This window comes from Antedon mediterranea, chromosome 4 (genome assembly GCF_964355755.1).
Source record: "Antedon mediterranea chromosome 4, ecAntMedi1.1, whole genome shotgun sequence".
NCBI lineage: Eukaryota > Metazoa > Echinodermata > Crinoidea > Comatulida > Antedonidae > Antedon > Antedon mediterranea.
Window position 1 is genome coordinate 31,334,594 of NC_092673.1, and position 14,738 is coordinate 31,349,331.

Here is a 14,738-nt window from a genome sequence, read left to right on the forward strand (position 1 = left end):
ATTCTGTTTTTTTTACAACCAGCAACTTTTCATTTTTCTCTTGTCTTGTTGGTCCAGGCTTTTACAATTTTTCTCATTTTTATTTTAAATTTTGGTAATATACACAGGGAAATGCCATGCCGTAGTCTTCTAGATTAAATTAAAACTGGCGCCGCTTAACAAAGCCTGATCATTGAGCCAGAAACAAAATAATTGTCAGAGCTTACTACAGAGAAGTTTAGGTGACTGATGATGATAATATGGAGTTGAATTAATTAATTAACAACTCCCTGATGATGTATTTGTTCTACTGGACACATGATGGATTGAAATCACCATAACACACAGGTTTGACAACAAAACTCAACAATCTGAGTGACATTTAGGTGTTATACTATAGTATAAATATTAATATTTTAACTTAATAACGATGGATGTACAGTATACAAATACAAAAATACATACAGCACCCTTCTATTCTAGACCTTTCAAGAAATGATTTACTTCAAAACTATATCTTAGTAATCGCAGGGCGCGGACTAAAGAATTGAAAGAAAATAAATCCAGTAAAATAAAAGACAAATGTTATAATCGCCTGACCGCATTTATATAGAGTTGGGTAGCTGAGTGGTCTAGTGGTCCAGTCTACTCAGCTGTAAATGAGTACCTGTGTGAAATTTAGTAATTTGAGTAAAATGAGCTTCTAACAGCTCATTTCTCTACATTTAGAGATGAATACAGGACTTACCTTACCTTTAATTACCTTTCAAATAAATAAATCTCTGTACAGACAGAGTTATAAAACAAAATTTACCTTTACCCTTTTACTAACAAAGGGTCCAATAATAAGTTTGATGATAATATAAAACATCCTAAAGATGAACAAATTAAGTTTGAATGATTTGCAGAGTTAGCTTAAAGGAATTGGAAACTGAGCTTTGAACATTTTTATAGTGTTAATATTCAGATTTTTGTTTTAATGATAGACTTGAATCTGAGCTTCACTCGTTTGCAAGATGGTTTCATTTCAAGACTTCTGACAGAGACCTGAAGAATTAGCTCCATTCTGTTTCCAGAATTTATTGTTTTGTTTTCTTCACTTTTTTGTTTTTCTTGCCAACTATTTTCATTAGGTCTTTAGACATGTAGTAGGGTTTATCTGGTGAGCCATCATGGCGTTCCAAATCTTCCACTAAAAGAGAAGGTGTTATAATATGAAACATTGCTCTAATCATCATCTGGAGAAAGCAGAAACATAAAATAAAATAATAGATAATCAGGAGGATATTTAATGTTTTAGTACAAATATAGCTACTGTATTTATCTGGGTGCAGGTCAAGTCGGCCCCAAACCGTCTCGGCCAAAGTCAAGTCGGCCCCACGTCAAGTCGGCCCCAAGTCAACTCGGCCTCAAATCAACTCGGCCTCAAGTCAACTCGGCCTCACGTCAACTCGGCCAAAAACTAATCGGTCAACTCGGCCACAATAAAGTATGGAACGCAAAAAGTACTTAATGTTATTATGATTATTACTAGGCCTAGAGGCCTATCCACTCTAAAAAATGAAGAAATAAAAAATATAATATAATTAAATAATATCATATAAATAAATGAACTCATTGCCGATATGAATAGAAGTACCCGCGTGTTACAAAAACATGTGCAGGTAGGCCTACCGCATTTAGTAAATCGAAGACGGAGACCTACGTTCCATCACATTTGGCCATAGAAAAAATGATCGTACATCGTTTTTGTCCATGCTTTGCATTTTAAAAAAGGGGAATCCCCGGTCAGCGAAAACACATAGCAGTTGTAGATATCGAAAAAGCTGCCAAACGCGCAGGGAGGCGCAGCTACGAATTGTTTTCAATTGTGCAATTTGAAATTTTATTAAACGTAAATAAAGGAAAGTTGGTGAAATCATTCCTATTTTTGTTGCTAAATATATTATTGTCTAAATATTAATATTCATTAAAAGTCAGAATTATTCATAGTTAAAAAATTGTGAAGAAATATTATTTTATCAATCCCCTTCATTTGCACTTTTTGCGTTCCATACTTTAACGGGGCCAAGTTGAGTTGACTTTGGCCGAGACGGTTTAGGGCCGACTTGGATCGAAATCATTTATCTCATAGCTTCTACATTGAGGCTTGGTGCACTGAAAATAGACCACAGCTGTCTCTTGATATAGTCCAGTGTAGATATTCATCGGAATATTGGCAAGCTTGTTTTAAGGTTTTTACATCCAAAATTTTCTCATTCTTTACTGTGTTCTGGGTTTACACACAACTCCAATATGAGTTTTGAAGAAATATTCAATAAGTACAATTTATATCAGAGGTCCAATACTTACAGAAACATAAGAATAACGTATCAATAGCCATATCATACACGCTGAAGAATCCTTTTGCAATAACATACGACCCAACACCAATAGTCTAAAAAAGAAGTAAAAATATAACATTATTCTTCATGCAGAACTTATGTATAGAATGACCTAAAAAAAAAGTAGGATATAGTGTCTTTATAATGTAATTTCATAAAAATGGTTGAAGTCTAAAAAGCACAAACAAATATGCTTATTTCCTTACTATGATTGGCAGCCAATAATAGTTCACATCAGGTGCGGGAACGTATTCTGCCACAATAGTGATGCTGTTCGTAAAATAATAGAACGAACATACGGAGCACAGAAACACAACAAACAATACACCAAGGAATAAGAGGAAATCTGTCAGCTGATTGACAACAAAAACTCTGAAGTAAAACAAACAAAAGGCACAATTAAAACACAATTATCAGTTGATTCCCATATTTCTAACAGCATTAAATGTACTGCAGAATACTGATGTCAATAGGCTCATACCATGCATTTAACTCCTAATATTAAAATAACCTTCAAAATAATATGTTTCTTTGTTTTGTTTGTTTTATCTTTATACTGGGTGACCTCTTCAGTCAAAGACTGATCTCCCAGAGTGATCAGTGGCTGTGATGTACTAATACACCGGGGTAACCCCCTACTCGTCTCGAAAGATGTACTAGGTTCTTTAAAGTGCACACGAGCTAGATGTGTACACTGGACCTACGGTTTATAGTCCTTATCCGAGAAGACTCGTTCTACCACCAGAACCATGGAGTGAGTGAGCCTCGAACCCCTGCCGATGTTATGGCTACGTAATTACGGTTCCACTGTCTTAACCGCTCGGCCACTCACTCACTCACTTATCTTACTACTGTATACTACAGTATCATATGGGATGGTGGCTACTGAATAAGGTTTAACCTGTGTATCTGGCATAAACATAATATTTTATAAGAAAAATCAGAGGAGACGCATCCAACTCAACCCCTTTAGATCAACCTCTAACAATGGTTAGGTTGGCTATAATTCATTGTCATTGCAATTGGTTGAATTCTAACCTATCTCTACATGCTTTCGTATGTTTCTTGAACCGGTATAAGTTCTTATGAGAAATTCTAGTAGAAAGCAAGATATGATAAATTCCTCTAAAGTAAACTGTAATTGGATATACAATTAAAAATGGCAACATTAACAATGTGGAAAGAGATAATACCTTAGGAAATTTCGCAACAGAAGAAAAAAGGCTTTCTTTGCGGATGTACAGAAGTTCTTGCCGTAAACAGCAATCTAAAATAAATAAAAATATTAAAAAAGAAAATAAAACTGTTGCGTTCAATTATAAAGTCAATGGAAATAGATAACATAGTTCTTATCAGCAGTCCACATTCAAATTTCAGCCCTGCATCAAAGAAATTCCTCTTCCACTTAATTTTTAATAAAAATTTATTAATGGTAAAATTCTGGCAATATTTTCATTCATTTATTTTCACAAAACATGACTCGCCATGTTATCTACGTTGCAGGCCTCTGAGTGATTGCACATGAATGAATATAAAGACCATAACCAAATTGTTAAGAGTGGTCGGCGACAATTATATTTCTTGGCCTAACAAGAAGTTTGAAGAAGAAGTATGAAATGTATCTTCCCACATTCCCACAAAGTACATTGATTCAGTATTTTTTTTATAATAAAGATGGTTACCATAATGTAAGCGTTCTTGTTTAGAAACTTCATAAATTTCTCCAAGCACCAGAAACAACACTTCAAACATTTGAGAAGATACTTCACAACATCGTTTTGTTGACCTACAAACAAAAAACATCACAGGTTATAGAGCTGCAAAAGATCTATAAAGAGTTGGGCATGATCAGCATATCACTAGATGGAACCTGAAGTTTAAAATCAATTAAAGCGTGACAGGCTTTGATGTTCACATTTTAAAACTGTTTTCATATCATTTTTAATCAACCTTTTTATTAGCTTATCGTATGCATGCAAAGTTTTAATTGGAAATATAAATTTGTTTCATACCTTTTAATTTCCGTTCAAGATATTCCAGGGAGACTCTAATCATCTTAATGATGGCAATGATCAACGAACCAAAAGCAATCGATCCCAAATGATACCTGAATCATAGAAATGTTTTTATTATTGCAGCACCAACAACTTTTTCCAAACTTTTTTCACTAACATATTGTACAATAACACTCGTGAAAAAAATCAAAGCAAAACAATTGCGTTACAAATTATTAGACAAGCAATTTTCTTTCTAACCTGATTGCTCGCCAGAAAGACGCCGTGACTGCAAATGTGGGCGTGTCCTTCTTATCAAACGTCCAATACCATGAGGCGAAGGCACCTGCAAGAGTCACCTGACACAGTGCTATGATGAAGTACATCAACCAGAAAAGACCAAACAGGTTGTAAGCCTGGAAGTAGTTTGTCTCTTCTGGCAGCTGGTATGATTGGAACTCGCAGAAGATCTCGGTATCGTTGTACATGGTTAAATCCAACACAGTGTCTGTATCCTTAGTGTAGTCCTCCTAAGAGAACAAATTGAGAATTTAAATCTTTACTACCTCATGTTGATATAAATTGATAGTAGTGATGAGGGTTTTGGGAATAGGGTAAAAATATTGGGGTGGGGTAAAAATAATTGGGTGGTGTAAAAAAAAGGTGGGGTAAAACTATGGGTTGGTAAAAAAAATGGGGGTGGAGAAAAACAAATTATTAGTTAAATTGCATTTAATTATTATTAAATTATTACATAAATTAAAATAATAAACTTACATTACAATCACATTCAAAATCAGCTCTTGGTACTTCAAAGGCTTCAAAATTGAAAGCAGAGTCAGAGGGCGCCACTTTGAGGCAATCTTGTACCCCCGAACTTGCAAGGAACCTAATAAACTTAAGGTATAACAACTAACAAATATCAATATCAACTCGATGTTAAAATGGATATACTTTAATAATATCAATAATCACAAAATTCATCATCACCATCATTATCGACGTAATCAGATCCATTGCCATATTTACAATCAATAGTGTATTAACATTTTTCACCCAATCATCCTTAAGCTATATATACACTATCAAACTAGTTTGACAAAAAAAGTATAATGTGCCCAAATATGGTAGTGATATGACATCATCATGTCTCCATATATGGGCACATCACATTTTTTTGTCACATAAAGTTTGATAGTGTAAACAGAGCTTTATATGGTCATCTCCCTTGTCATCACCTCACATTACCAACCGCAGATTTTGAAAGTAAAAAGGATACAATGCAATAGATCCCCACACAAAGAACAGTATCACTTGTAAGATGAACGGTACGACAGGAAAGAAAAGCGTTGAAATTATAGACGCAACAGCTCTATAAATAAAGTATGAGTATATTTAATTGCATGCATAGTTTATGTATAGTTGGATCAGTTTTAGAGTAACATTTTTGCACCAATTATTCTAGTTTTAAATTTTTAAAATCAGTTAAAAATCCGTACTTGCTAGCCTCTTCTATCAGGTTAACAGCAATCCTAATTTGCTTGCATAGACAAATGGTGATGAGTAGTAGTAAGGCAAAAATAACAGCCAAGGCGATACCTAGAAAGAACAGAAAAAGTATGAAATAAAAACATTTATTTTACTGAACAAGTAAGCTATCAGTGAACCAATAACACTAGTACCACTGAACCAGTTGGCTATCAGTGAGCCAGTAACACTAGTACCACTGGACCAGTTGGCTATCAGTGAGCCAGTAACACTAGTACCACTGAACCAGTTGGCTATCAGTGAACCAATAACACTAGTACCACTGAACCAGTTGGCTATCAGTGAGCCAGTAACACTAGTACCACTGGACCAGTTGGCTTTCAGTGAAACAGTGAACCAGTAACACTGAACTAATGGGCTATCAGTGCACTAGTACCACTGAACTAGTGGGCTATCAGTGCACTAGTACCACTGAACTAGTGGGCTATCAGTGCACTAGTACCACTGAACTAGTGGGCTATCAGTGAACCAGTAGAACCAGTGCAATAGTACCACTGAACCAGTGGGCTATCAGTGAACCAGTAACACTAGTACCTGGACCAGTAGACTATCAGTAAACCAGTACCACTGAACTAGTGGGCTATCAGTGCACTAGTACCACTGAACTAGTGGGCTATCAGTGAACCAGTAGAACCAGTACAATAGTACCACTGAACCAGTGGGCTATCAGTGAACCAGTAACACTAGTACCTGGACCAGTAGACTATCAGTAAACCAGTACCACTGAACTAGTGGGCTATCAGTGCACTAGTACCACTGAACCAGTGGGCTATCAGTGAACCAGTAACACTAGTACCTGGACCAGTAGACTATCAGTAAACCAGTACCACTGAACTAGTGGGCTATCAGTGCACTAGTACCACTGAACCAGTAGAACCAGTACAACAGTTGGACCAGTAAACCAGTACCAATTGCACAAGTACAACAGTACCACCAAACCAGTATCACTGAACCACTATAAGTGAACCAGTACCAGTACTCGGTTCAGCCAGTGCAATACCACTGATTAACTATCTCAATCATATGACATTGTCTTACCAAATGCAAACCAAGTATCCTTCAAATTGAGGTAGCTATCAAGGTCAGTCGTGAAGCCAATGTCGGCCAATGACTGCTCTGCAGCATTCTGCATATCATCAAGATCCTTGTACCGTGTCCAGCAGTAATAACAACCTTAAAGAAGGAGAGTTAATGGTTAAATCTAAAGCTAACCAGGGTTCGAACTAATGAACTGCATTTTCACCAGTCAATCAATCTTTAAATTTGTATTTACATTTTATTGAGTTATTTTTCTGAAGATTGTGAAATTAAAACCATTTGAACAACTGCTTTAATGAATAATGTGTGATTACAATGAGAAAACAATCTAAAAACAAAAACAACTATTATACATACCCCAAGCAGTGACTGCATGGAGTCCAATGATACCAAACAAAACCATCGGACCTGCTATGAATCTCATAAGGACAATATAAACAAATGACACCAACATAGCAGCAACCAATCCTCTGTGAACATAACGGATTTACATCAAATTTGACATCTTTAGAAATGGCTAGGCATATATACAGTAACTAGAGATACAGTAGGTAGGCCTTATATGGAAAATGTACCGATTCATTAAGTACAACTCAGGCACTCGCATCGTCTGAAATTTCAAATTTTGGCACCACCATCCCTAATTTCCTAGCACAGATCACCGCATTTTTATTAATAATTATATTTAAAGCATCTTTGCCTCGTCTGGTTTTAACCACTTGCTACGGCCTTGCAGCTGATTTACTTGGTACCATGTGTGTATGACAAATCTTCTTCTTTGATCTAATATAAGTTACATATTTATTGTACTTACAAGATAATTGCATACCAAACTGCATAGAAGTCGTCCAGAATCATGGTAGCAACATTTTGGAAATTTAGAAAAAATGCAACAGCGCTATATAAAAACAAATACAAACTTAGAATTAGAAATGAAACGACTTTTCTAAAAATGCCAATATATATATATATATGAAAGCATAAACCTTAATTTATTTTGCTGTTCGATAATAACAAAAATTCTTCTGAAGCTGTAATTTTGTGTTAGGAATTGAACATATGGATTATATTTAGGCAATGAATATTGTTTAGGTCCAACTTATTTTTACATTTTTAATGACCAGGACCTACAAACAAAGTTTAAAGTAGAGTTCCAGAAAGTGGTTAGAAGTATATTTTTGTAATGTGCATGATGAAAACAAAATCTGCTTATTATTTTTCCTCCCATGTCCTGCTTACCAATAAAAAAAAATGTGTACTACTCTTATTCATATGCATCCAACAGCAAGCAACTTGTTAATTACAGGATGGATAAACTATTTTATAATTTATCGTGCTTATAAACAAAGTCTCATTTTAGGCTTAGGAAGTGAGTGAGTTACAACCATTTTTACTAATTCTAATCAATTATCAAAAAACATACTCTGATAAATTTTCAGCAAGCAATTCTAGATTGTAAGGCTCGTCACTGAATGGTACATTGAGTTCTGTGAGGCCGTTGTCTTGTAAGCTTTTAGTTATTTCTGCTGTAAAGTTGTCTTTTGCTGCTACAGCATCTATAACTCCTTCAACAAGATCAACCAGGAACTTAGGGATGCAGCGATCTAGATCTTTATGAGTAACGAAAAAAAAACACAAACATTAAATCTCCTAGGCAACCTGGCGATATCACTCCTGACAGGTGGATGAACATTTTGAGACACCAATAAAAGTAAGGATTTGTCTAAAAATTAATTATTTTTGAGATATCAAATTGAGCTATGAGCTCGACCATCTGTGTATTTCTGGCTCAGATAATGGATGGGGGTAAGGAAATGCACTTATTCTTTCCAAATATATTTTATGTTGTTTTCTAGTTAAAATAAACTCTAAATTGACTATTTATTGTACAAAATATTATGAATCATGTTCTTACATGGCTGGCTCTCTAGGTAATACGTTGGACAGTTTTCAGCTTCTAATATACCTTGCCACTAAATAAAAACAAGCAAAAATGGCATTATGGTGGGGCTTATAAAAAATACAGTAGAACTCTTCTTTTAGACACCCTTTTTAAGGAGACACTTTCCAAGCAAAAATACAGGAGACAAGCTGATTAAGGGGACATTTTGTTGGGTCCCAAAGCTTGGTTCTCACTAGGACGCAATGCAAAGACACAACGCAAGGATGTAAGCACAACAATTTGACCAATCACAAGCGATGGATTATTCAAACTATCGCTTGTCATTGGTCAACTCGCTTGCATTGGGTCTGCATCCTTACGTTGCCTTTATAATGAGAACTTAGCTTAAAGGTGTCCCCTTAATAGGAGTCTGTATATAATTTTTTTAAATAAATATAAACAGTTGATACTGATGATGATATTTAAATTACAATAGAATTATACATACATAAGAAGGATCTGTGCTGGAAACAATCGGAGTAAAGCCATAGTCACAATACGTGGAATCAAATTCCGATCCGGTTGGTAAGCTCACTCCTACAGTTGCACTAAATACTTGAGTATAAAATGTGTTAGTTTCAGTTGGGCATTCAGACACACATATCTGCAAAAAGAACATATACATTAATAAACCATTATAATAATAACAACTATTATATAGCGTCTATAATAATAACAACTATTATATAGCGTCTATAAACAAATAATCGTTCTCATAACTAAACAACAAGTGAGATACAATTTTAAATAAAAGCTTGTTCAAATAAATGGGTTTAAAACAGGATTTAAAAATGTTTAATGAGCTACACTGTGTAATATCACTTGGAAGTCTGTTCCACAATGCAGGCCCATGAATTGTGAAATTTCTTTCACAATACGATTTCATTCGACAGAGAGGAATGACAAGTTTTAGATTGTGCTCATATGACAGAGAGCGCAATGACACTCCAAATACTAAAAGGGCATAGGATGGGCTGGGCATGAAGATGAGTGTTGGAACTGAAGTATGGGAAATTGGGGCAGATACTATACCCAAATGTTTTTTTTTTTTACATGCTACCTTGTTGTCTTATGGTCCCTTGTTTTTAAACTGTTAAAACTATTTTTAAAAAGGTGCATTTTTTGTAGAATAAAAAAATTAAATACTCACCTGTTTGGTTGGACAAGATAACTGAAAGCTGGTGAAAGTTGCCGAACATTTTAACAGATCAAAAAAGAACAAGTACGGTTTGTCTCTAAAATAAATTAATGTATGAAAACTCAAAAGTTTCTTTGTTGGTGTTCATGCTGGGAGAGGGGAAGTGGCATACTGGTTTCATGTACAAATAAAAACCATATAAAAGGCAGAACATTGAATTTTTAAAACCTGCGGTCCTATTTTGTAAAATCCTAGATCTGCCATTTGACATATTCAATTGGAGTATTTCGACAGTGACATGTTCAAACTGTAAAGCTATAGCTGTCTACACTATTCAGACTAGACAAAAAAAAGTGTGATGTGCGCAAATATGGAAGTCATCATCATGTCCATATATGGGCCCATTTTTGATAACATAAAGTTTGATAGTGTAGACAGAGCTTTAGAAATGCCAAACTTACTTTACTGCAGGAGTGATTCCACATATTTGTCCTTTGTAGTCAGTTGGATAAACCAACTTTCTGGGGTCTCCATTTATCCAGGCTACAAAAAAGACAAACAATTAATTTCAACTTTATCATTTAAAGATGTATATTTTCCCCCTGAAAAAATAATTCTTGAACAATTTTGTTGTTGAATGTCACTACTTTGACCAAAAATTGGATCAAAAAGAAAATGTATTTACCAAAAAAACTGTAATTTAAAGGAAAAAATATTTTGTCATTTTATAAGTAAAAACATATAATTTCCCATTCCATACTCCCAAATCCATATTTGGGCATCACCAACTCTACACTTTTCATTTTGCCTATTTTTAAACAAAATTCATTTTAAGATGGAACTCACCATAACCACCAACAATAAACATTCCAATTACAAATGCGATAAAAATAACGCAACAAATGACATCAGTGCAGCCCCTGAAATGAAAGAAATATAAAATATATATTACTATGAAACACATATGTAAATTATGATATATGTAAATTAGTATACCCACCTGTTGTGAATTGGTCCATGAAAGGATGGGTCATATTTCTCAGGTTCTCCTGAAATTGAATAAAAATCTGAATTAGGAAATAATAGGAAAGAGTAAACACAGTATAAAAAGACTATAAACAGTTAATAGAAAGCACAAGAAATAAGTGATAACAATAAATTAATTGGGATTACGGACTTGGATATTACATTGATTTAATAACCAGGATATACTTAGTACATTTTACTTACTTTCAAAATAAAACTATTGTTATTTAAGTATTTTTATATAGTTTATTTTATATCATTGTTGTTACTTTGGGAGTACGGAACCTGAACTCTTGTTATAGTGATTAGGTTCACTTTTAGGTTCCTGTCCACTCCCTTAGTTTCTGTGTTTTTGTTTGTTTGTAACTGGTTTTTGGCAATAAATAATAATAATAATATTACATTGACAATATAGGCCTAAAAATAGAACTATAACATTCTATTCTTTGCCTCGTAAAACGCTGGCAGTACTAGGCAGTATGTGTAATATATTCGTTTTGTTATGACCTTAAACTTATAAAATGAAACCAACTGTGCATTAACAGTATATGCACAGGTACCTCCCTGATATGCAGTACGTTCCCTACTTTATTAGGTATAAGGAAATACAAAATTAATCTTTCTTACAACAAAATAACAACCATACCATACCATAATTTTTATCAGAAACAAACTCAACTTCTGACCCTTCATCGTCACTTTCATTGTCCTTACTTTTCCCCATTTTATAACTTTTGACAGATACACCCTGGCACTATTTAATACGTACAGCACAAAATGATGCAAATAAACACAATTACTTAATTCTATGATTACTGTACCATGACCAACAGGATAAAATGCTTTTGTATGTTTGGTTTTGCTCTGTCAAGCACATAGTGATCAACCTTTAGTTTTTCATATCACAATAACAATGGACTGCAAGGTTTTTAGAAATACCTCACTGATAATCCATTCTTTATATTCACTACAGGTTGCTAATTCATTCTCTAGAATTAAAACAGGCAGATAAATTCGCTATTGTAAATTACTGGCATAACTTACTATTTCTCTATGTTATAGCCCCAGTGTCATAGTTACCATGGACCTATAAATTGGTCTATGGTAATACTATTTGTACATGAAAGCAGTCAGGATTTACTGGGGTTTGGTTTTCAATAGTAATAAGCTAGGCTAAGTTAGGCCTATTTACCATCGCTTTTACTGGTACTTTATAGTTTTAAAAGAGCACCATAAAAAACGGAAGGGGAGGGATCTTGTACAACTCCCAAACCTCCACTGGAAGAGAATTTCTACTATGATTAATTCTCTATAATGAAGCAGGCTCATTACCCTGTAAAGCTCTGTCCACACTATCAAACTTTATGTGACAAAAAAAGTGTGATGCACCCATATATGGACATGATGACATCATATAATTACCATATTTGGGCACATCACACTTTTTTTGTCAAATTAGTTTGAGTGAAGACACAGCTTTAGAATCAAATGTCCACAAATGAAAATAAAACACACATATTCTTAAAGTCGAACAAAAACAAAGATGATATAATGATCATAATGTAATTTGCATTGTCTGATTTTATAATTCAATTATAAAGTAATTACTGATTTTCAAAATCAAGATATAGTCAGGTCAAACATTTTTTTGAAGAAACTTCCTAAATTCAAAACAAATTGTAATTAATTCAAACAGATGTAATAACAGAAGTAATAACTATAAAATCTTCTATACAATTTTTTCTTCTTATTCATCTAACAAAATAGAAAGAATTGTATTTATAACTGTATTTATCATAATAAAAACAACTGTTTAGGAAACTATCTTACTATTATTAAACATGAAAGCACACTGCCAATCACATGATTAATATTAATTAATAATACCTTCTGCAGAACAGAATTTAACAAGTTAATAAAAACAGCATTATTAATTAATACAATTAAATATGTCCCAATGTATTGTAAATATAAAACCTATAGTGATATTGTAAAATAAAAACATAATTATTAAAGATGTACTGTCCCCCATTAACAATGAAGATCATTAAAATTAGACTTTGAATAGGCCATTTTGTAGTTATAATCACCTCCATAGAAAAAAAATGACAAAATAAACAGTTAAATTCAACAAAAAATTAATTGTTTGCTTTAAATTACAGTTGTTCAGGTAAATAATTTTTTTCTACCAATTTTTGGTTAAAGTGAACTATTATGTGACATTAAAATGGCATATTTAACACAAAAATAAAAAAAAATTCAGGGGGACAATATATCTATAAACATAAAGCCAATACCCAGGATTGTTACAGGAGGTGCTGTTTTGAATGAATTAACATGACTTAACTAGGTCATAGGTCATCAAAAATTCTCCCTATTGCCAAAACGTATAGCTATTGTTATCAGGTGCAATATATGGAACAAGGTGTATTATATTCGATATTCGTAAAATAAATAGTTCAATATAAATTGTTTATTATATAATATTACAAGTGAAGTACATACGAAACAATACAAATCTTTGATTTTAAGGAAGCTATTAAAATATATATTAACATTTAATAACATTTATACTTAAAAAGTGTGCAAAAAGTATACAAATATCAAAACAGATATATATATATATATATATATATAAACAAATCAGGCACAGAACATTAATTCTAAACCGCCCGGTGATACACTGAAATTTAATTAATTAATTTGAAAATATATATATATATATATAATTTTCAGTGTATCACCAGGCGGTTTGGAATTTATTTCTATGCCTGTTGTGTTTATATATATATAAAAGTATCTCTCGAGATCCCGCTTAGTGACTAAATATACTGAATTATAAATGAGGGCGTATCAATTTGATCTCTGGTGCGCGTGCGTACAACTGAGGACTAGTTGTGTTCCAACCGTACCACGCCAAGAATGTTAAAGGGTCGTTATCCGATCGAGTTAAAGAACAATACCATGAAAGCCCCAGTGGTCTAATGGTTAGGGCAACTGCATATCAAGCAGACGGTCCGAGTTCGAGTCTCGGTTGGGGCGACTTTTTCTCATTCTCACAGATTTCCTCATCTTTATCGTTTCAAAAATTAATTAAATAATTTTCAGTGTATCACCGGGCAGTTTGGAATTTATTTCTATGCCTGTTGTGTTTATATATATATATTATATATATATATTATATATATGACATTATCTAAATTCCTTCACTTGCACTGACGAAGGGCTAGTGTTGCCCGAAAGCTCTGCTAACTTTTCTGGCTGTTTACTTTATCGTTTTGATTTAGCTTTTCGCTTTTTATTTTTGTATCTCCATTGAGATCCAGCCACTGATACCCACAGCATTGTCATTTTTTTCAGTAATTTGCCTTTGGATTTATATATATATATATATTTACAAATAGTGAATATTTGCTCAATTTCAATAAATATAAAGGTTAAACAAGAATATATTGCAAAGTAAATACTAGTTATTAAAAATAAAGAATATTAAAATAAAGACATAGCTAAGATAAACAGTATAAAAATATATTATATTTTCAACCTCAAGTTTGGAAAAATATGAACACGTCAAAAACAATTTTGTAAAAATTCAGCTAAATATAAATTGATTCACAAAAACTATAATATTCAAAAAGCAACATTAGCCAAGTCAGGTTTTAAGTTTCCCTTCAATTAAAGACCAGTTT

At 33.3% G+C, this 14,738-nt stretch overlaps 1 protein-coding gene across 1 annotated transcript; it reads right to left on the reverse strand.

Moving 5' to 3' along the window:
- Window positions 1–370: 370 nt before the first annotated feature.
- Window positions 371–11,841, reverse strand: LOC140047289 (choline transporter-like protein 2). The gene is made up of 21 exons (XM_072092211.1): window positions 11,701–11,841; window positions 11,024–11,072; window positions 10,870–10,943; window positions 10,485–10,566; window positions 10,036–10,120; window positions 9,334–9,489; window positions 8,859–8,916; window positions 8,367–8,553; window positions 7,758–7,841; window positions 7,301–7,413; window positions 6,944–7,078; window positions 5,857–5,956; window positions 5,637–5,729; window positions 5,135–5,246; window positions 4,619–4,887; window positions 4,376–4,470; window positions 4,046–4,149; window positions 3,557–3,630; window positions 2,570–2,735; window positions 2,332–2,416; window positions 371–1,171 (listed from the first exon to the last, which is right to left on the reverse strand). The coding sequence occupies exons 1-21, from the start codon at window positions 11,771–11,773 to the stop codon at window positions 1,059–1,061; spliced, it is 2,307 nt and encodes a 768-aa protein (XP_071948312.1). The 5' UTR covers window positions 11,774–11,841; the 3' UTR covers window positions 371–1,058.
- Between the last annotated feature and the right edge of the window lie 2,897 nt (window positions 11,842–14,738).